The sequence below is a fragment of the Alosa sapidissima genome, chromosome 2, assembly GCF_018492685.1.
Source record: "Alosa sapidissima isolate fAloSap1 chromosome 2, fAloSap1.pri, whole genome shotgun sequence".
Taxonomy (NCBI): domain Eukaryota; kingdom Metazoa; phylum Chordata; class Actinopteri; order Clupeiformes; family Clupeidae; genus Alosa; species Alosa sapidissima.
The window spans coordinates 44,204,757-44,229,010 of NC_055958.1; the positions used below are offsets into that span (position 1 = coordinate 44,204,757).

At 41.7% G+C, this 24,254-nt stretch overlaps 1 protein-coding gene across 1 annotated transcript in view; it reads left to right on the forward strand.

Annotated features, from left to right (window-relative positions):
* Positions 1-24,254, forward strand: part of cenpj (centromere protein J) — a 65,222-nt gene that overhangs the window by 25,361 nt on the left and 15,607 nt on the right. Inside the window, exons 8-9 of the mRNA XM_042084277.1 lie at positions 9,397-9,520; positions 12,226-12,391. Coding sequence (XP_041940211.1) covers positions 9,397-9,520; positions 12,226-12,391 — 290 coding nt within the window. The remainder of the gene's footprint in view (positions 1-9,396; positions 9,521-12,225; positions 12,392-24,254) is intronic.

A 24,254-nucleotide genomic window follows, 5' to 3' on the forward strand; every position in this document is an offset into this window, starting at 1 on the left:
TTTTAAGGTTATGTTAATTACTTACAAAGCTCTGAATGGCATAGCACCTTCATATATCTCTGAGCTTTTAATATTTTATCAACCACAAAGGAAACTTAGATCATCCAATTCTAATCTGTTAATCATACCCAAAGTGCTCCACAAACAAAGTGGAGAAGCTGCGTTTATCCATTATGCCCCCAAACTATGGAACACCCTGCCTCTGTACATCAAGCAGGCGAGTTCAGTAAATATTTTTTAAAAAGATCTGAAAACATATCTGTACAGGAAAGCTTTTAGTTAACTCATCTTATCCTGTAGACTACATTTTCAGATTATTCTACATCTGCTACTATTGGAGGGCGCAGCCAGCCAGAAGCAGATGGGCTCCCCCTATTAAGTCAGGTTCTGCTCAAGGTTTCTTCCTGAAATATGGGAGTTTTTCCTTGCCACAGTTGCCATATGGTGTGCTTGTGGGGGGTAAGAGGGTTAAGGCTGCCAGTCTTATGACGTCATTTTCTATATTTTTGATATGTTGCTGAGTAGATCATAAACAGCAAAGAAAAGTGATTGATAATGACTGACTGACTATTATTGTGTTACATGCTTCAAATGTAAAGCACTTTGAGCTGCATTATGTGTATGAAAGGTGCTATACAAATAAAGCTTATTATTATTATTATTATTATTATTATTATTATTATTATTATAAGATAACAGTGACCATGGAGTACACACCGTGTGTGTGTGTTCAGTTCAGTTCAGTTCAGATATCTTTATTAGTCCCCGAGGGGCAATACGGTTTATAGCCAACCCATCCATTAAGGGGTTAAAAGTTAAAGAGTGCATTAGCATACACTATATAAATGTATGCAATGTTAAAAAAAAGTAAGTAGACAAATAAATAAGTAAGTACTGCAGCAGTCATATATCACCTATCTACAGCCACACACACACACACACACACACACTTCGCCTACCAGTGACGGAACAGAGCAGCAGAGTCCAAGAACCAGTATTGTTGTAGTTATGTGCATCCTTTTAACAGTCTTATATGATGTTCATTTAACAATCTAATAGCAGAGGGAATGAATGAGTGGGCATAGCGGTTAGTTTTAGGTATTGGCTCATGGTACCGCCGACCTGACTGCATGATAACCAATTCATTACTGAGTACATGATTTGGTTGGCAAGATATTCTTTCTGCTTTCTGAACCCCCCGTGTTTTCCAGAGAGAACAGAGATCTTCTAACTGGGAAGCAGTAATTTTTTAGCATACTTTGACAATGTCGCTCAAGCTCTTTTTGTCCTTCACAGACAGTCCATTAAACCAACATATGAAAGAAAATGTCAATAGACTCTCAATGAAGGCTTGATAAAATGTACATAGAATTTGTTTACAGACACCAAAAGAGTTAAGCTTCCTTAGTAAGTATATTCTTTGGTTTGCTCTCTTAATAATGCTGTCAGTGTTCTCACTGAATTTCAGTTGTGGGTCAAACACTGTGCCTAAGTACTTATGTTTGGACTATTTGAAAATCTTCATTGTGTATTACACTCGGTTTTGGTTCCTCACTGTGCTTCCTAAAGTCTATGATTAATTCTTTAGTTTTAGACACATTTAGGTCAAGGAAGCTGTCATCGCACCATCTGACAAATTCCGTAAGGGCTCTGTTGTGGTCAGATTGGTTGCCCTGGAGAAGAGACAACAGGGCTGAGTCGTCTGAAAACTTCACCAAGTAGCTGTTTTCCCAAGATGACCTGCAGTTGTCAGTGTATAATATGAAAAGCAGGGGGGACAGCACGCAACCCTGGGGAGAGCCTGTGTTGGATACAATGACAGAGGACATGTTTCCATTTACATAGACCTGCTGCCTTCTGTTTGTTAAAAAATGTAAAACTAGTAATAAAATCTGCTCGGGTAGCTTAAAATATGAGGCTAATCGTTCAATCAGAATGTGAGGCTGCATTTTGTTAAAAGCTGAACTGAAGTCAGCAAATAAAAGTCTTGCGTGTGATGCAGGTTTCTCTAGATGTTTATACACCCTGTCAAGAATGAAGAGTTTTGCATCCTCTACACCCTTGCCCGCTTTATAGGCAAATTGTAGTGGATCTAGTTTGTCTACAGTTAGGGAGATGATTGTGTCCTTGAGGATCTTTTCAAAGCACTTCATTATCAGGGAAGTTAGTGCAATTGTTCTGAATTCATTAAGGTCTTTAGGAGATTTTGTTTTGGGGATGGGTATTACTGTTGATGTTTTCCATAAGTCAGGTATATCCCCACTGTCAGCACATTTTTGAAAGATACATGTGAAGGCCTCATTAAGCTGCTCGGCGCAATAGCACAGTGTACGCCCACAGATGGCGTCAGGGCCAGCAGCCTTTCCTATTTTTGTGTTTTTAAGTAGAGTTGTGACTTTTGTCTGAATTTCTATCCCTCTCTGGGGCGTTAACGTCTCTCTCAATGTGACTATACCATCTGGGAAGGACCTTTCAAACCTGCAGAAGAATTGGCTAAAAGTATTTGGCAAATCGCCGTTGTCTATACCATTCAATGTTATTGGTTGCCCTGTTCTGCTTACAGGCTGATTAATGGCTGCCATAGTTTTAATACCTTGCCAGGCTGCTTTTAGATCCCCACTATTATATTGATTTTCAATTTTATTCCTATACTGTATTTTTGCTTTCCTTATTTCATTTTTGACTTCTCTTGAGACAGCTTTTTTCTCTACCAGGTCCCCTGAATAGAATGTCTTTTTTTTCCTGTTGATAACACTTGTTAGTTCCTTTGTTACCCATGGCTTATTATTAGGGTAAATGACCACCTTTTTGGATGGAATAACCAAATCAACACAATATTTGATATAGGCAGACATTGTTTCTGTGAGTTCATTAATGTCACTACAAGCGTCATAAAAACAATTCCAGTCCGTACATTCCAGACACCCCTGTAGAGAGGAAATACTGTCTTCTGTCAAGAGTTGTATGGTTTTCTCCTCGCGCTCAAGGCGTCTGAAAGCGGGTTTGTACACAGGCATCAGATAGATACTATTGTGGTAGGAGGCACCAAGGGGTGGCATGGCCATGGATCTGTAGGCCCCATTTACTGAGCCATAGCAGAGATCTAAGGTGGTCTTCCTCTGCGTTGTAGAGCAAGTTATATACTGTTCATATGATCTTAGGGTCTTGTCCAAGACACAATGTGTGTGTGTGTGTGTGTTTATATTAGGGCTGGGCCATATGGCTGAAAACTGAAAGATGCCAGGATAACAGTGACCATGGAATACACACCATGTGTGTGTGTTTATATTAGGGCTGGGCCATATGGCTGAAAACTGTATCACAATATAAGTATTTCATATCAGTCTAATGTGCTTGAGCGTGATCAAGCATCACGCTTGTAGTGACAGGGCCGGGACTAGTAAGGTGCTAAAGGGAGTGAGTGTCATGGTGAAGGTGCAAAAAGTAGTCCAACATTAGTCCTTTACTTATGTGTGCATGGCAAGGTGCTCAAGAGAGTGAGTGTCATGGTGAAGGTGCAAAAAGTAGTCCAACATTAGTCCAACAGTGCAAGAGTAAGGTCTAGAGACCAGCATAAATAATATGGACAAATAGGAGAGTAAAGTATAATGTAGACAAGGTAAAATAAAAAAAAACTATTTCAGTGCAAGAACAGGTTGAGGAAATAGGGTTATAGCCATTCATTCATTCAGTATTGTAGCAGAAGCCTGACCGCAGCCATTGATCATGTGTGCTAATATAGCATGAAAAACAGTGTAGCAGTAAAACAGTAGTGAAAACATTAGGCTGTGGACATTAGTAAAACAGTAGTAAAACATAGTGCTGGGCGGTATACCGGTTCACACCGTATACCGGTGTATATTTTCGTTATGATATGAATTTTTAATATACCGCCATACCGGTGTATTTGATTACACAACGTTTGGAACACTGCGCAACGCGACAGTGTTTCAGACAGGACTTTCTTCACACGCACGCATGGTGCCAATGCCAGGCATAGTGAGGGTAAACGCAAAACACCTTAAGTTTTTCCCCTAAAGTATGACCCTTAAAGGAATTATCAATGTTATTATGAAATGCACTTTAGATCGATTTACGGATGATTGGGAATATATACGTTGAGTTGACATCCAAATCATGTCATTCGGATGTGTTTTGAGAAAGTTCGATGTTACCGTTTTTAGTCAAAGCTCGTTAGCGTGGAAGTGAGAAGGGCATATTATTTCGCCGCTACAAAATGCTATTTTTATACCTCTTCTACAGTTCCAAACAACATTGCACTTACGGGATACTGCATTGAAAGGGATTTACCGTCACGAAAATTCTATTGAGATTGTTCAACAGCTGTAACCATATGGCTGTAACTAGCTGGCTAGTAGGTGATGTCGTTAGTTAGCAACCCACCGAACACAGTGAAGTTTAATGTTCTTATCATTCATCTCAAGAATATTCGCTGAAATGATCCAGGTAGCAAGTAAAGCATGTTATAGACATGCACTGAGCAATACTAGCTGGCTAGTTAGAAATGATCCTGACTGTCATCAGTGCTCCAAAACAAACTTTTTTGTTAATGTTTTGCCTACCGAACCGAACCGAAGATCATGGCAGGCTAACAAGAAGACATCCACATCCACATGAAGTTAACGTTAGCCTACCACTAACGTCATGTAAACCACACAATAACAATAAGGCATGTTTCTGATAGGCCTATTTGACAGAGTAAGCATATTAGCAGAGAGGTTTTATTTTAAATTGTATAATTTTCAAAAAAGTATAATTATTGAAAAATACCGTGATATACATTTTTGGTCATACCGCCCAGCACTAGTAAAGCAGTAGTGGGCAGTCAGTACTCAAACATGGAGAGGGTGGAGAGGCAGACAGACTAAGCAGAGAAGTTTATCTCTCCTCTTCCCTTTAGTGAGGCATTGAACAGTTCAATGGCCCTAGGAACAAATGACTTCCTCAGCCTTTCAGCTGATCAAGCTCTTTTGCTTTTTGATAGTGCTGTTGAGTGGATGACATTCATTGTCCAAGATGTTAATCAGTTTGTTTAGGGTCCTTTTGTCAGATATTGAAGTGATGCACTCCAGTTCAGCTCCCACTACAGAGCCAGCCTTCCTTACCAGCCTGTCAAGTCGCCCAGCATCCTTCTTCTTTGTGCTTCCTCCCCAGCATACCACTGCATAGAAGAGGGCGCTGGCCACAACAGACTGGTAAAACACATCCTGAGGAGCTTGCTGCACACATTGAAGACCGCAGCCTCCTCAGGAAGTACAGCCTGCTCTGTCCTTTCTTGTAGAGTGCATCAGTGTTGGCTGACCAATCCAGTTTATTGTCCAGGTGGAGACCCAGATACTTGTAGGTGCTTACCACCTCCACATTGACCCCATCAATGGAGACTGGTAGCAGAGCGGGCTTAGACCTGCGGAAATCCACCACCATCTCCTTGGTCTTTGAAGTGTTGAAGGTGATTGAGTTTGCACCATTGCACAAAGTCCTCCACCAGGCTCCTGTACTCCTGATACACCCCACAATTGCAGTATCATCAGAAAACTTCTGCATGTGGCATGACTCGGTGTTGTAGCAGAAGTCAGATGTGTACAGGGTGAACAGGACTGGAGAGAGCACAGTTCCCTGTGGCGCTCCGGTGCTGCTGATAACAGTGTCAGAGAGGCAGTTCTTCAGTCTGACGAACTGTGGTCGCTCGGTCAGGTAATCTGTAATCCAGGTTACCAGGTGAGCGTCCACATCCATCTGCAAGAGCTTGTCTCCCAGTCTGAAGGGTTCGATGGTGTTAAAAGCACTTGAGAAATCAAAGAACATGATTCTCACAGCACTTTTCCCCTTGTCTAGGTGAGAATGTGTCCTGTGTAAAAGATAAGTAATGGCATCGTCCACGCCCACTTTCTCCTGGTATGCAAACTGTAACGGGTCTAGTGTATGGCGTACCTGGGGTCTGAGCATACCTAAGACCAGTCGCTCCATTGATTTAATCACATGTGATGTTAGAGCGACAGGCCTGAAGTCATTAAGCTCACTGGGGTGTGGTTTCTTGGGGACGGGGGTGAGACATGATGTCTTCCACAGTGCTGGAACTTGTCCGAGACGTAGACTCCAGTTGAAGATGTGCTTCAGTGGCTCCCCCAGTTCAGCAGCACAGGCCTTGTTAGCTGTGTTTATTTTATTTTGCTATGATGCAATCAATATCAAATGTAGTTCAACATGGAAATAGCTCAAATGAAATAATACTAATAAAAAAGACTTTAGCTCAAATGAAATCCTATTAATAAAAACGACTTTAGCTCAAATGAAATAATACTAATAAAAAGACTTTCCCAGGCATTCCCTCTGAGCTTTACCATTGCATACACAGCTCAAGTTGTGAACAAGCAATATCCTACAAATAATTTAAAGTTCTCATCTATGTGAGTTTTATGAAGTGAAACGTTCATCCTATCGTATATCGAAAAATTTGTTAGATTTCGGTGCCAAATTTAGTTGTTTGAACCCATGGTCTTTTTTACCATGACGAGTACACCACCTTGAGAGATAAATAACGTTGATCGAAAGAGTACCAAGTTTGCCTGGCTTCAGCGCTTACCACCCAAATGGCTAACAGTGCAAGTACAAGGGCCATTTGCTATACGGCTTTAGCAGAGACGGTTGATAAAGCGAGACGATTCACGGAATATGACCAATCCCTTAGCCCTACATTCAGCGATGTAAGTTTTGAACCCATTTTCTACAAGCCACATGTCTCCCTAACATTCCGACATTGAAATTGTATTTTCCAACTAAACAAATAAAAACAAAAATAGCTTTGTTCGTGATCTGTCACTGTCTCCTCTGTCACCTGTTCTCAGAGGCTCTAGACTCAGAGATGGTTGATAAACTAACCTAACATATTTTTTGCTAGAACTAGTAGACTACCACAAAGTTGCTGAACATATGTTATTTCAGGTTTGTTTGCAACCAGACATGTGGACTCGAGTCACATGACTTGGACTCGAGTCAGACTCGAGTCATGATTTTAATGACTTCAGACTTGACTTGATAAAATTCGGCATGACTTGCGACTCGACTTGGACTTGAATACTATTCACTCGAGACTTGACTCGGACTTTGCCTCTTTGACTTGTGACGACTTGACATGTCTCGAGTCAAAAACTAAATTTCCTGATCGTGGACCAGTCACCCCAGAGATGCTTTCCCTCCGTGACTAAAAAAAAAAAAAATAGCGGAGACAAGCGGCCAGTCCAGAGCACAGTTCAGTGCTGCCGCTACCCCCACATGCGTTACGCACTGTGTGTAGGGCACCAAGAGACAGAGAAACGACCAACATTTAGCTAATAACTAGTAGCTTTACTGCAAACTGATTTGCACTCTTGTTAGAGAACGTTTACAATGTCAAAATGCACCAACAGCATGTTACATAAAGATGATACTTTTCGAGTCCTCTCCATTAAGATCCAACTTGAACTTATGCTAGCCTACTCCATTTAATTGAGAACCCCATCTAAGCACGCACGAGAGGGAGAGAAAATGAGTGGCAGGTTCCAGCTGGCTTGTCATTGTTGATGATGATTGATATTTTCTTTTAAATATAAGAAACGTATAAAAGGAAATCATGAAGGCAACAAATACGAGATTAGGGGAAATTGCGGATTTATCCGGTTCTCTCTACTGTTATAAACTATGAGATCCAGGTCACTATGACATAGGCTGCACTCACTGTGATTTGGAAAGTGGACAAGAATATGAAGAGTTGTCTTTGCCTTTGTTTAATGGAAATGGTGAGTCTTGAAGTAGGCCTATTCAATAATTTGTTTACATGAAGCACATCGATATGCCGATTGAAACGCATTCCACTCAGCTAGCTAGGTGGCTACTGGCTACCAGGCTCATAATTCACATTTAATTGCAAACAGAAAATGTCAAGCAAGCATCATGTCATACATGCATCTATTTCCAAAGGAATGAAAGCTGTTTGTGCCAACTTAATATAATGCTTATCATTGTTAATATTGTGCTATTCATGTGGCACAAACAATGTTTGAGTTTGTGGACTAGCCATAGGAATGGAGCTGGTAAAAAAGATCATTATGAGAATGTGTGGACAGTGGCACACAATGGGCTTAAAGTGACAGTGCACCATTTACAAATGAGATAAACAGCATCACATGTGTAGTATTTCTTAAGAAATGAATACTTTAAAACAAAATTACTGTGTCATTATTATCTTTTAAATAATATAAAAGTGTTGACCTTGGCTTCCCTTATGAGTCGCCACTGGCAGACAGCCTAATAAATTGTTTGCAGGCAAATCTGTGGCCTAGCGCAGTGAAATGCCATCAGTCAAATTATTACTCATCCTTACAGTGGGCTCCGAAATTTGGAAAAACAATATTTTTATTTTTCATGTAGCTATCCGTTTTGTACAGATTACTCAGGTATGCACATGTGTATATTGTATGCGCATGCATATATCGTAAAAGATTTCAAGACAGAAACATTGAACATATTTTAATCTGTATTTATAAAAAATAATTCTGTGGATTAGATGGAAGTGTTAAAATTATGATCGATAGTCTAATAATGGCATTATTAAGTGAAGAGTACCTGATGACTTGTTCAGGACTTGAAAAAGATTGGGACTTGGACTTGGACTCGACTTGGCTTTGATGAGACTTGGACTTGGACTCGACTTGCCCTTCTCTGTATTTACTTGGGACTTGACTTGGACTTGAGTGCTAAGACTTGGGACTTACTTGTGACTTGCCAAACAGTGACTTGGTCCCACCTCTGTTTGCAACAATATATAAGTTTAACCAAAGTTCTTAGCTGCTAGCTAGCTAGCGAACATTCCCATTCACTTTCCGTTTACTGTGCTAACGTTAGCTAGCTAGCTCGGTTAACGGGGCAAAATGAAATTATTAATTCCGTGTCCGAAAGAGTGTTTCATTGGCATCACACACAAACAATGACTGTAAAATAGTATACAAAATTATATGTATATGTTATTATTGCTTATATATATATATAGAATCTTTGGCTTTAGCGCTTACCACCCAAATGGCTAACCGTGCAAGTACAAGGGCCATTTGCTAAACGGCTTTAGCGCTAACCGCCGTGTGTGTGTGGAGATATAACATGTGTATGAGAATAAGCGGGTGTGTGTGTGTGTGTGTGGAGAGTGGAGATAAGCAATCATGTGTATGAGAATAAGCATATGTGTGTGTGTGTGTGGAGATAAAACATGTGTATGAGAATAAGCATATGTGTGTGTGTGTGTGTGTGTGGAGATAAAATGAGTATGAGAATAAGCATATGTGTGTTTGTGGAGATATAATGTGTATGAGTATGAGAATAAGCATATCTGTGTGTGTGTGGCAGGTGTGTGTGAGGTGATGCGTGAGCGACTTGTGCAGCTGGAGCTGGAGATCGAGCGCTTCAGAATGGAGACGGCAGAACTCACCCGCCAGAAGACCAGCCTCGCCACGCATCACCAGGAGTTACGGTACACACACACACACACACACACACACACACACACACACACACTCACCCGCCAAAGGACCAGCCTCGCCACGCATCAACAGGAATTACGGTACACACACACACACCAGAGGACCAGCCTCGCCACGCATCAACAGGAGTTACGGTACACACACACACACACACACACCAGAGGACCAGCCTCGCCACGCATCAACAGGAGTTATGGTACAGACACACACACATGATAAGACCGTAGCAGAGTTAACTTGAATGCAGCAGTTTTAAACAAATTTGCGCAGCATGGTCATGATTCTAAGTGGATTTAATAGCAATTTAGCCCGTCGTCTTTTATGCAGTGCTTCTATGTGCCAACAACAATCCTTCAACAGTTGTTAATGTTTTGTTAAATGCGACATTAGGCTACAGCTGCTACAAAAAAACGTATGTTAACTAGTGCTAGTACATTAAAGGGACACCAGACAAGCCTGATGCTTTTTCTCTACGAAACTCCCCCTCGCTCGGCCTGAAGCTCTTTTCCTTTTCTTTTGCATCTTCCGTCAAGGGTTTTCGCTGCTTCTTCACTGGCTCTGCCATTATACACACGTTTGCAACAATCGCTAGCGTTTCGTTAGCCTGCCTCTGTGCTGTATGCAGGATGTAAACTGATCCTGCTTCGATCGGCGGGTACGATACACTGAACTTTCAAGCGGGATATTCTTCCTACAGGCAGTAGGGGCGGGCGAGAGAGTCTTAATTCGCCCTGTAATTAACCATATACTGACTTACGAAGATGAGTAATTAACACGAAAACGTTGTCTGGTGTCCCTTTAAATCAGCTAACATCAATGTAAACGTTACCTTGTGTCGGCTTCGCGTGGTGAGCTGGTGTTATCAGCTAACATCAATATAAACTTTGCCTTGTGTCGGCTACGCGTCAATGTAAACGTTGCCTTGTGTCGGCTACGCATCAATGTAAACGTTGCCTTGTGTCGGCTACGCGCCAATGTAAACGTTGCCTTGTGTCGGCGACGCATGGTGAGCTGGTGTAAACTGGACGCTTTCAGCTCAGATGTTGAATCATCGTTGACGTGCTGTTGTGGTTCGCCAGTTCTGCTTTGCAATGGACACATTGTACCTTGTCTTTTTTTCTAAGATTAAAATGATCCCAAAACTTTCTCTGCCTTTTACGGACAGCTTCATTGCTCTCTATTATCGCACCAACTTAACTCTGAAAGTGGCGTGCGTGTCAGTCCATGTGAAACAATAATCCCTGACCTGAGCAGGCCACATAATGCAAGTTGTAGGAATTAAACGAAGCCTTGAGGTAGAGAATTTTCCTCAGATCATCTTTTGTAATCAAATTATTTGAGTTACTCGAGTAATCGTTTCAGCCCTAGTTTGAAGTGTGTGTGTGTCTATCTTGTGTGTTTGCTGTCTGTTATTGGCCGCATGCATGAAGGCCAACATGACGATGTTAAAGTACACAAAACACACACACACACTCAGGAATACTCAGAGTATTAAAGTTGTTATATATATATGGTATTAAAGTTGTTATATATATGGTATTAAAGTTGTTATGTATATGTGACCCTGCAAGGCGAAACCAGTCGCTTTGGTAAAATTTGCAAAATTAAGTTATTGTGCTCACATGAACGGCCATTAACTAAGCTTTTCAACTACATGTATATCAAGGGTATTGCAAAAAGTATCGCTAAGATAACCGCATCCAAAGTTGGCATGGTTCTCCTGTCACGATACGCTAGAAGAGGAGAAAATCACCTTTTTAAGTAAATTGCAATAGTGTGAGGACAGCTATTATTAGCCTTACGATAGACTTTGAAGCGGATGACTGACTATGTCCAGTTTCATCAACTGAGTGAGTGTCTTTTTCTGCCCCCTAGTTAATACCTGGGACGGAAGGTGTCACTATAGAATATAACTAATGTATTTCGGGGGAAGTAAGGGGAGAGGAAGTTCTGTGTACACAGATTGTGTATAGGCCTACTTTTAAAATGCGCTACGTCAATGTAAAACTTCTCCTGGTCCGTAAAATGACGCCAGGATATTTCTAAAAGTTTGTGACCGTTCGTGCCCTGAAAGGCAAGTCTTCCACATTCATATTCGGTTACATCTGCCAAGAACGATAGAGAGCTGGCACATTGAGTAATGAGTAAAGAGTAATGAGTAGCCTAAATTTTTAGCTCTACCGTAAAACCTTATAGCGGCGTGGACAAAGGGAATGACTGCTAAAGAGTTAAATCTTTACCGAAATACAGTCAGGGTTTAACAGTCAAAACGTATGTTTATCCGTGAAATTTGTTCACAATATGAAAGTGTAGACTGTATACTGTTGAATTATGCAAAAACGTGAAATTTGACATTTTAACCCGTACGTTTGTTTATCGTGGATTTTCTCAAAATATCACTGTGCGCAAAGCGACTGGTTTCGCCTTGCAGGGTCACATATGGTACTAGATAGATAGATAGATAGATAGATAGATAGATAGATAGATACTTTATTGATCCCAAAGGGGAAATTCAACAACTAAAGATGTTAGTATTAAAGTTGTTCTTTGTTGTTGGTTGTGGCTATTATTGTTTTAATATTGTTATTGTTATTATTATTATTGTTTTAATATTGTTTGTCAGTTGCTGTTGATCTGTTGCTGATGATGTGGCGCTTCCTAAGTGTCTCATCACTGATGCAATGTCCTGTTTTAGGAAAGAGAAGGCGGAGTTTGAGGCCAAGCGCTCCCAGACAGAGGCTGAGTGGGCGGAGTTTAAGCAAGCAGAGATGAGGAAGCTGCAGAGGGACCGGAAACTGTTCGAGAAGCATTCTGCTGCCACGCGCAGCACACACACCTCCGCACAGAGAGAGGAGATGCAGGTACGTACACACACACACACACACACACACACACACACACACCTCAGCACAGAGAGAGGAGATGCAGGTACACACACACACACACACACACACACACACACACACCTCCGCACAGAGAGAGGAGATGCAGGTACACACACACCTCAGCACAGAGAGAGGAGATTCAGGTACACACACACACACACCTCAGCACAGAGAGAGGAGATGAAGGTACGTACACACACACACACACACACACACCTCAGCACAGAGAGAGGAGATTCAGGTACACACACACACACACCTCAGCACAGAGAGAGGAGATGAAGGTACGTACACACACACACACACACACACACCTCAGCACAGAGAGAGGAGATGCAGGTACACACACACACACACACACACCTCAGCACAGAGAGAGGAGATGCAGGTACACACACACACACCCCTTAGCACAGAGAGAGGAGATGCAGGTACACACACACACACACACGCACACACACCTCAGCACAGAGAGGAGATGCAGGTACACACACACGCACACACACCTCAGCACAGAGAGAGGAGATGCAGGTACACACGCACGCACACACACACACACACACACACCTCAGCACAGAGAGAGGAGATGCAGGTACACACACACACACACACACACACACACCTCAGCACAGAGAGAGGAGATGCAGGTACACACACCCCTTAGCACAGAGAGAGGAGATGCAGGTACACACACACACGCGCACACACAAACATACACACACACACACACACACACACACACACACACACACACACACACACACACACACACACACACACAAACATATACACACACACACACACACACACACACACACACACAAACATACACACACACACACACACACACAAACATATACACACACACACACACACACACCTCTGCACAGAGAGAGGAGATGCAGGTACACACACACACACACACACACACACACACACCCCTTAGCACAGAGAGAGGAGATGCAGGTACACACACACACACTTTTGGGGACACCACTTTCTAAGCATGGTACAGACAAGGCATTGCACAGGAGCATTGTATATGGGTTCAGTAATAAGCAAATCAGTTGGAATATAGAATACACACTTCATACCTGGGGTGGTGGTAGTGTAGTGGTTAAGGAGTTGGGCTAGCGTGCAGTAGCCTGAAAGTTGTCGGTTCAATTCCTGGCTTCCACCGTTGTGCCCTTGAGCAAGGCACTTAACCCCAAGTTGCTCCGGGGACAATGTGATCCCTTGTAATATAGCTGACATATGTAAGTCACTTTGGTCAAGAAGTGTCTGCTAAATGTAATGTAATGTAATACCTGAAGTTAGTCTGACACCTGACTCCTGACCAGCCACAGGGGACAGGTGTCAGGTGGTCAAAGTGAGGACTCTGGCCCCGCCCATAGTTACGCCCACCCAAGTGATGTAATCAACAAGCACAGTGCAATCTGGGGACCAACTTCTGTATTTTCTTGGATATACGGAAAACCATTCTGAAGGAGCACATGTAATGCAGGGCTGTACAGTGTGACATATATGTCGGACATGCTACAAAAAAAATGTAGCGATGTTTGTGCGATGGATTGAATAAGAATAATGAACCTCGTCAACAAGGATACAACGTACCTTCTTCTCACACACAACTCTTAACACTTCAACATTATCACAATCATGAGCATCATTAATTTTCCTCTAAAGCCTGTCTGTATGATCATGTAGTATTAACAACTAAGTGCACAATTGACCCTCTCCCAACCTAAAATCATTTAAGTACTGTTAAAATAAAGTGCATGTACTGTAATACCAATAACAAAAACATTGTCAAAGTCAGCTTTATTGTCAATTTCTTCACATGTTCCAGACATACAAAGAGATCGAAATTACGTGTTGACCCTCTGCCAACATAAAATATAAACAAGAATACTGTAAGTACAGGGCATGTATTGTGTGGTCCTCTGAAATGCTCAAGCCCTGTTAAGAAAACTGAACACATTCCCATCTCCCACCCCCAAACTCATTCTTATCAAATTGCTATAAAAGGGTCTGTGTGGTTCTTTGGTAGGACACACAACGATTTTTGACATAAAACTTAACTGACGTCCTGTCACGGAACTTAAGTGCTTCAGGTGCTGAGTTGATACAAGAAATGCAGTCTGCCTTCCCAGGAGTTCTGCCTGTAGTGATAAATTTCATCAGGGTCTTCTCAACAGCGCGGATTTCTTCTTGACTCCATGGTCTTCTCTTGCGGCAGGCTGTGAAATAGAATCACAACAAAGATTATCCAAATGACACTAATGAAATATGTTTAACCCAAAATATTCACAGTTATGTATCTTTCATCTTTTCAACTCAAGTTCATATCAGAACACAAACATCCATCATACTTACATGTCTTGGATGCTGTGCCTGGAACATCAATTTCACACCACAAATCACCATCCTGTCTGCAACACACATTTTGTGAAAGGGGAAACAATTTTTTTTTTTTAAATGAATCTGTATGAAGACACGTTTGCAAAGAGGAGAAGCAATTTAATTTGATTTATGATGACACATTACCTTTAGTTTAAATGTTGCTAATGAATGGTTTTGGTTGTTGGTGGTTACACAATTACGCCCTCGCAATTGAGAGCTCCTGTAAGTGATACTGTATGTGTATTTCAACACATTGCGATGTGAAATGCTACAATCAGCTTACAAATGTTTGTGAAAAGGTTTTAGTTAGGAGTCATCTTGACTATTTCTAAGCTATCCCAGACCTAGGTGCTACTTTTAGGGCTAAAATACTTTGAGTTACTCCCCAGCTGACAGTTACATTGTGGCAACGTTGTGAGCATGTACCGCACAGGTCAGGGGTGGGCAAACTGCGGGCCGGATCCGACCCGCCGAGCATTTTATTTGGTTATCAGGCTGCTCGCTATTTTTCTCCTGCGATAGAGACGACGTTGGTTAGCTTTACTGCAAACTGCTTTTCACTCTCCTTAGAGAACGTACAATGTCAATGTCAAAACATCATGTTAAATAGAGATAACATCATGTTAAACTAAGTTAACTCTTAGTTATCTCCTTTGCAGCAGATCTAACGTGAACGTCATGCGATCCATTTAATTGGGAACGCGTCTGCACTCACGAGAGGGAGAGAGAGCCGCAGGTTCCAGCTGGCTTGTCATTGTTGATAATTGATATCTCCTTCTTATAAGAAACTTTTAAAAGGAAATCATGAAGGCAACAGTAGTTCCCACTACTGACCATTTAAAAACTGTGAGAAGGCCCAGCCGTAGGTACAGCACTAGCTATAGCGGATCAGGCAGAAGATCATTGAGAAATAAACGTGAATTAAAGCGACTGTCTTAAAGCGACAGTGCACAATTTATACATTTGTTAAACAGAATAAAATGAGCAGTTTTTTTAAGCCATTCATATTTTAAAACAAATACTTTTTATACTAAATTATAGGCTATAAGAAATGTATTTTTTTATGTGTGTGTCGTGGTGATGGTGGTGGTGGTGGGGGGGGGGGGTTGTTGTGCAGCCCGCCGGCTAATTTTCAAAACCCAATGTGGCACTTGAGCCAAAAAGTTTGCCCACCCCTGGCATAGGTCATCGCGGCGTAGTTGAATAACATGGTGGTTACGTACATTTGCAAATCGTTTGGATGTGGTGACTACATTTCTTGTCCCTACCTAAAGTTACGTGCAGAGGACTTTCTGGGGATGTCAATTATGTTGCTACAGCATCCTCTGAAAGTTAGGAGTTACTTTTAGCCTTAAGATTCTTTGTGAATATGGCCCCTGCTGTCTCCGATGACATTTATTTGTCAGTCAGGCATGAACAAAACCTTACTCACGTTTCTTAGTAGCTGAACCTGGATCCTCGGACTCGTCCTCTGATTGCCAGCAGTGTTTCTTCTTTGAAGTGTCTGCGTTTCAGACATTAAAATCAGCATCATGTTCAACACCTTCAAGACAACATGCAAGCATTCATATTACCCCGTAAACCTCACGTTTCTTAGCAGCTGAAGGTAGGTAGGATGTAGAAGGTGGGCTTAGTTCTTCGCCTGTCAGTTCACTTTCTGAATGGTCCCTCTCCTCTGGAATGGTTTCTAAAGCACACCAATCAGAAACTTGTGAAATCTACTAAATGTATAAATCCTAGTGAGAATAACATTAACCTTGAACATCATAATTACCATTTTCATTACCAAACATAAAAACGTTTTCATTCCAGCATGTTCGGTAAATTTGTTTGAAGTGTTGTGCATTTTAAACAATTTTCTTTGTCATTGCATGACATTCAATAATGCTCGCAATCTTCTGCAAGCTGTGGCCTAATTTTAAAGCCAGTGAAGGTATTTTGAAAGAATTGGAGTTACTGTCAAAGCCTGCTACATGCTTCACAGCATTCACAACATGTGGTAAGTTTGACGGAAGAATGAAATCCTCCATTGTCTTCATTGGGTATTCGTGCCTAATGTATTCGTGTTTTGAAGGATCATGGCCAATTTTGTTAAACATTTGCTCTCCCATCTTTACAATGCACACGTCATTTTTAGCGGCATGGGTAACATCATCCTGACTCATTTCACTTAAGAGCTTCCATAACTTAGCACTTACTCCCACTGGTACAGTCTGAGCGTTTGCACAGAGTGATTGTGTTCTGTTTTTGCCAGGTTTGAGTACCCCACACTGTCTTGCCAGAGTGCACCTTTTCATATGCTTCCAAAGAAACCTTCTCTTGAAAAGCCCTTGGCAGCTTAAACAATGCAGGAAATCTTGAGGATTGATATTACGGTCACTTGTTTGTTTACAAGGAACTATCACGCCAGAGCCTTCACGAATCACGTCAATGTGCCCGGTTTCCTTTTTTGCGCAGAAGGTCCAGGTGAATTCTTCTTGATTTTGAATTTTTGGGGAATCTAACAGCTGCAGCTACTTCTGCTTCATTTTTGTGTACATATTCCAAGTGTCTTGCATTTTTGCATAAGGCTTTGAACAAAAAGAACAAAAATGCCTTTTGCTGTAGGCCCTTGACCCATCTGATTTCTTTTTAACATTCATTACAACTACTGACTCACTTGAAGACTTCTCATTGTCAGTGACAAAAAAGGATGTTGTTGCTGTTGTGCCATCACTGGACTTGGCAGAAGAAACTTTGGGCCTGACCTTCTTTGCAGGTTCCTCATCACTGGGCTCCTCTGAGCTGCTGCTATTTGAGTCCGGAACATAATCGTCCTCACTGCCACTGTCTTCACTGCTGGTCAAAGATCCCTTGGAATGCCCAGCATCTCTTTTGTGAGCTTCAGATAGAAAAACAAAGATTAATTTTAAAGCAATGTTTAGAAAGTTTTGCAGTCTGCTTACTGATATAAAAAAAAAAAAAAATGTGATGAAGTCAAATACCAGGTATGAATACACAAACACAATTTGTTCTCCCATATTTCACTGGGTCAAATAGTCTTATATTATCACTTACAAACACACTTTCCATTCGCTGTAGCTCTGGAACTAATTCTGAAGCACTGTTCTGTGGAGGACAAGAACACATAGGAGGACATCAAATATATACACTATATTGCCAAAAGTATTGGATCATCTGCCTTGACCCCCATATGAACTTCAGTCACATCCTGTTATGTGTATCCATAGGGCTTAATATGACTCCCTTTACTGCCATAGCAGCTTCAACTCTTCTGGGAAGGCTTTCCACAAGGTTTAGGAGCGTGTTTATGGGCATTTTTGACCATTCCTTCAGAAGCGCATTTGTGAAGTCACACACTGGCTCTCAGTCTCCCCTTTAACCCTTAGAACCCGATTGACGCAAAGTGTGTCAAAAAACATACCCTTTCTTCTCTGTTACATTGCTCCGCGACTGTTCATCACAACGAGATAAAACCTTTATTTTATGACGGAGAAGAAGTGGGGCTTTCCAAAGAGACTACACACTTGTCTGTACGATCAAGTATGAAAATTAAAAAAAATCATGAAATTAAATAAAATTGCATCATATTTAAAGTCTATACTTCTCTGCGTTCACCTGCGCACCCATTACTCTCGTTTGAATTACTCGCGAACCCGTGATCGCATAGATATGGCAAGCATATCAGACGAAAGAGGAGAAACAGGGCTATCCATTGGTACCATGGATATCGATCTTTCTGGCTTATAAAAACAGACGAAGTGACTGCAAAATATTAACGTCATGTACACAAACCAACGCTGCACACCCATTACTCTCGGAGTAATTACTCGCGGACCCGTGATCGGATATATATGCCACGTATGTTAGATGAAAGAGGAGACACAGAGCTATCATTTGATACCAAATACATCCTTCTGGGTTATAAAACAGACGAAGTGACCGCAAAATAATAACTTCATATAGCTGGACTTACCCCACGTTTTTGTCTGTTTTTGTGGCAAAGCATGTTTATAATCCAACGCTATCGTGTGTTTCTCTATGGCAAAACATGTTCATAATCCGGTTTTGAGATCCTAGCAAATTCCTGCATGGCATCCAATTCAAGGCTCACATTGCATCCCAATTTGTTCAACAAAGAAACACCTTTTTTGCCTTTACTTTGTTCATGGCAATGCAGTACAAAGTTGAGAATCATCATGAGTGCATACACCATAGTCACACATGCTAACAGGCAAACTTGGGTCAAGTCAGGTCAGATCAGTTCGTGTCACAGATATGGAGCGCAGAATGGTCATTTTTCATCGCTAAATAAAAAATGGCATTTATTTCCGTAAATCACACACCACATATTTCTGTAAATTGCTCAGCCCCAGAGTATCCCTCCAACATGGCAATTATATTGCCCGTTTCAGGACAGTCTGCCCTACACACACATGAAATGCATGTAGAGCTATGAGCTTGCTGTGGTGAGATACAGGTCAAAATATAAGAATTTTTATAATATGATTTTTATATTTTAATTCTTTAAAAATCAAAATAAAATCAATGCTAGTACTAATACATGAAATGATGGCAGATCTGGATTGCCTAGACTCTGCTGAAAAAAACAATATATAATATGTGTGTGTGGCACTTACAATGACCAGAATAAATCCTTATGAATAAAGGTAGTGAAAATGCCCTAAAAACAGCTTAGGGTTCTAAGGGTTAATTCATTCCAAAAGTGTTTCATATCCACCTCTGTTTACTGCCACCTCAAAGAAAATATGTAATAGGGATCGACCAATTATCGTCCGGCCCAATTATTAGGGCCGATATTTAGCATTTTTATAATAATTGGTATCGGTCATTTTTCCCACCGATAAGCCGATACTGAAATGGATAAAGAATGAAACGTGCTACTTTATCTGTAAAGCGTCTCTCACTCCCTGCATTTGCCACTCTGTGGTCGAGAGCATTGTCCCGCCCACTACACCGTCTGATTTGTTAGTTAGCATGAATGCAGCCAATCAGGATCGAAGACTGAACACAGAGAAAGTTTAGAATTCTCACTGAGGCATACTGTAGACTGGGCTTCAGCTGTACGGAGCTATTTTTCGAAGGTAAGGAAGGTAGGCCTACCTTACATTGCTGAAGTGGCAATGTGAATCACAATCATCTACACTGAAGTTACAAAAACACCACTTTGTAAGCTATTGTCTCTTTGATCCGGATCAATAAGTAGCCTAAAGCACCCACCTCCTTTATTTAGCGAATTCCCGATTGATGCACGTTAGTGATATAGCCTACCGTTTACTAGTTAGCCTACAAACTCGGGTGCAGCGCGTCGGGAGTTCTTTGCATTTGCCTCGTCCATTAATTGTTAATAACGGGACACCCTGGCGGACGTTATCCCTTAGGCCAGGGGTCGGCAACCTTTTTTGCCTGGAGAGCCACTTTTACCATTTTTTTTTTTTTTAATCTCAGAAGAGCCACTTAAAGACGGTTACAAAAAAAAGTTTGGATATTTAACGTACAGTTACTTTCATTCAACAGAGGATTTTTAAATACATTTTCTACTCGTTTTAAAAGTAGGCCTAATGTGCAAGTAACTTGAAATGTAAACTGGAATGACCGAAGTATAGGCCTTAGGCTTCCCATGTACTGTAGGCTAAACACCACCCCCTATTTTTCCAGTGTCCTTTGGTATGCAAAGTAGGCTAACATCATAGTTAACAACACAACACTCAATTTTCGTTGACATGTCATTGGCGAAATTGAACATTAGGCATACCAGATATTAGATTTGGTGATGGCCTTGGAGTCTGACTGGCTCATATTCAGTGAGGTGAAGTTTCATGCAAGAATTGAGGCTGTCACCATTTAAGGGTGTCACCATTTAACTGTCATATCCATAACGGCAACTAAATACCATGGCATTGTGTTGGCGTTATGGATGTGACAGTTTTGCGCGAAATTGCCCTTAAACGTGAGCGCAGGTTTGTCTTTATATTTTTCATATGTGAGAGATTTCTCACATGCAAGTGGAACCGAACAGGGTTAACACAGCAATACTAACTCGTTGCAGTGTGCAATATATAACGGGCAGTTCATTTCGCGTTTTCAGAATTAGTCTTCGGATAGAAACTTTCCCATTTCAGCCCGCTTGTGTTCGCGCTCGCAAGCTGTGGTCGCTGACGTTTCCTTTTTGACATTTTCCTTATCTAGCCTACAGCAAGCGCACACATCAACAATAACACAGTTATTAGACCTACAATATTACATTTTGAAAATTAACTAAAATAAAATACATTTTAATTAAATACTCATTAATATTTTCAAAAGCTGAGCCGCATCAGAGGGATCAAAGAGCCGCATGCGGCTCCGGAGCCGCGGGTTGCCGACCCCTGCCTTAGGCCTACATAGTAGACAAGTCCTAAGTTATGCGATAGCGAACGTCTAAAAGTCTAGTTGCTGCTTTTTGACGGACTGTCAGAAAAGACTACAGGCACCCAGGTTCAGCCGTAATTTAATCCGACCTGAACTAAATCGCGTCCTGAGCTGGCTATTACGATGCTTTTTAGGCTCACAGAAGTGTATCTTAAATAGCCTAAGAACTATTTTAAAACTGTTTTGTTAAACTATTCAACTGTAACACTTGCCATCACGCATGCACCTCTTCCTCTCCCTATCCCTCTCTCGTGCACAACACACACGATGGCAAAGCATCCTCTTTGTGACAGGTCCCTTACAAGCACATAGCCCATTGTGTATGCCTAGGAAAATAATTGCTATCACTCAGCTCTTAAATTAACATGATAGACAGGATTTACACTTGTGATGCAAGTGTAAATAAGTGCAAAGAAGAAAGAAAAGTTAGCATAATTAAATGCCTTTGAATGAAAATTTTCAGCATATCGCCATAGCCTAGGCTACTATCTACCCCCCTTTTTGACAACTGAAATATCGGTTTTACATATCGGTTATCGGACTCCTGTTTTGGTAATAATTGATATCGGTATCGGCCCTGAAAAAAACATATCGGTCGATCCCTAATATGTATGGTAACAGTAAAACTGACCAGCACAAAATAACGTTACTGAATGAAATGCCACTTAATTTCTTCATGTATTATTGTTTCCTCATAGAAAGATGCAAACTATGCACACAAAACAGTAAACAGAGGTGGACATTTCGAGCTTCAGAAAATACTGCCACGGATTTTGACAATGTAAATTACTGGCTGATCTATTTATCTTAATAGTTGTACTAAGATCAGCAAGCTGGTTGGAATAAATAAGCAAAGTGATGTACGTTTCTGGACCTCTGAATGCAAAGCAAATCATGGCCAATTAGTTTCTGATAAGCTACTCTTAATTACTCCTATTAAACACATTCCATACCGGTCACTCTCCTGTCATGTCTTTGGTAAGACTTAAGATGCAGGCCAGGAATCCCCAACACCTTTGAGATCTATTTGAGGGCCGCATACCCCAATCCTAGTTTGTGCGCTAAAAGCACCATGCAAACATTAACATCAAAGGCAACATCATTCCTAGACTCCTCCTGAAGACGCGTGGATGTGTACACACTTCTGCAGTACTTGTCGCCTTCACACACACTGCACTCAAGCAACAAACTGCTACAAGATCCTTGATTTTGTTTGTCGATTGTAAGTTGCAGCCCAGACCCAGCACAATTAGGACAAACGAGCTCACAAATAATTAACATGAACTACGAGCCACTGCAGAGTGGCACGGCTGCCACTGCCTGAACTCTCTCCTTTCACCGTGGACAGCTTACGTAATGATGCACTTTGAGACGGCTGCCGCTGCCTGAACGCTCTCCTTTCCCCGTGGACAGCTTACGTAATGATGCACTTTGATAGGTTATTTCATCACCTGATTTATTGCACTTTAGCCTTTGATTTTCTGGCATTACTTAACTGCATCACTCTCCTATGTGAAGCTTTAAATCGTCGCGTTGTTGCAGCCATCTCGATAATTAAATATCCCGCGGAAAGCTAACTAGGAAGCGTGGCAGTATACCACGTGATCCGTTTGAACAAATCGTCTTGTCGGAAATCGCGTGCAGCCAATGAGAGTTCATTAAAAAGTTTAAAGCCCCTTGTAACCATTCAGGATTGGTGGTTGATACAGCGGAACTATCTATGTTTGGATAAGACCGAGACGTTTAAAGTGGTACCAACCAAACATGGCATACGAGAGAGATCAGTCACAAAACTACAGGGTACGTTAGAATGCTAACTTTTAGTGAATCTTAGGTAAAATTTACAGGCGCAAGTTGACAAAGTGTAATAAAATAAACACCTAAATGTGTAATTTGGACGTTTTCTTTGTATCAGTGTGAAAGATTACATGTTGGCTGTAAACTAGTCCAAAAACTCAAATTTGACCAGGTCATGAAAAATCGATGTTTTCACCTGCCGTGTCTCGCCTTAATGGATTAGCCCAAATATATATAAATACAGAATTGTACACGCCCCTTCTTACATCACAGAGCTTTTAACGCCCTACTCTGCTCCAAGGTCACTCGGGTCATCCTCTCAGCAAGGTCACTCGGGTCATCCTCTCAGCAACTCCTCACAGTCCCACACACACACGTCTTAAACCCAGAGGAGATAAAGATAATTTAGGGTATTCTTTTCTTGTGCCAAAATTTGCGAGCCTGGCCGAGCTCCTTTTTGCTACCTCTTAGTTGGGGTACCAAGATTATTTGGTCTTGGTACAGTATGGGTGTGCAGTGTTGGTACGGTATGGGTGTGCAGTGTTGCTATGGGTGTGCAGTGTTGGTACGGTATGGGTGAGCAGTGTTGGTACGGTATGGGTGTGCAGTGTTGCTATGGGTGCGCAGTGTTGGTACGGTATGGGTGAGCAGTGTTGGTACGGTATGAGTGTGCAGTGTTGCTATGGGTGTGCAGTGTTGGTACGGTATGGGTGAGCAGTGTTGGTACGGTATGGGTGTGCAGTGTTGCTATGGGTGTGCAGTGTTGCTATGGGTGTGCAGTGTTGGTACGGTATGGGTGAGCAGTGTTGGTACGGTATGAGTGTGCAGTGGTACGATATGGGTGTGCAGTGCTGGTACGGTATGGGTGTGCAGTGTTGGTAATGTTGGTACGGTATGGGTGTGCAGTGTTGGTACGGTATGGGTGTGCAGTGTTGGTACGGTATGAGTGTGCAGTGTTGCTATGGGTGTGCAGTGTTGGTACGGTATGGGTGAGCAGTGTTGGTACGGTATGGGTGTGCAGTGTTGCTATGGGTGTGCAGTGTTGCTATGGGTGTGCAGTGTTGGTACGGTATGGGTGAGCAGTGTTGGTACGGTATGAGTGTGCAGTGGTACGATATGGGTGTGCAGTGCTGGTACGGTATGGGTGTGCAGTGTTGGTAATGTTGGTACGGTATGGGTGTGCAGTCGTTGCCTGGGCGACAGAAAA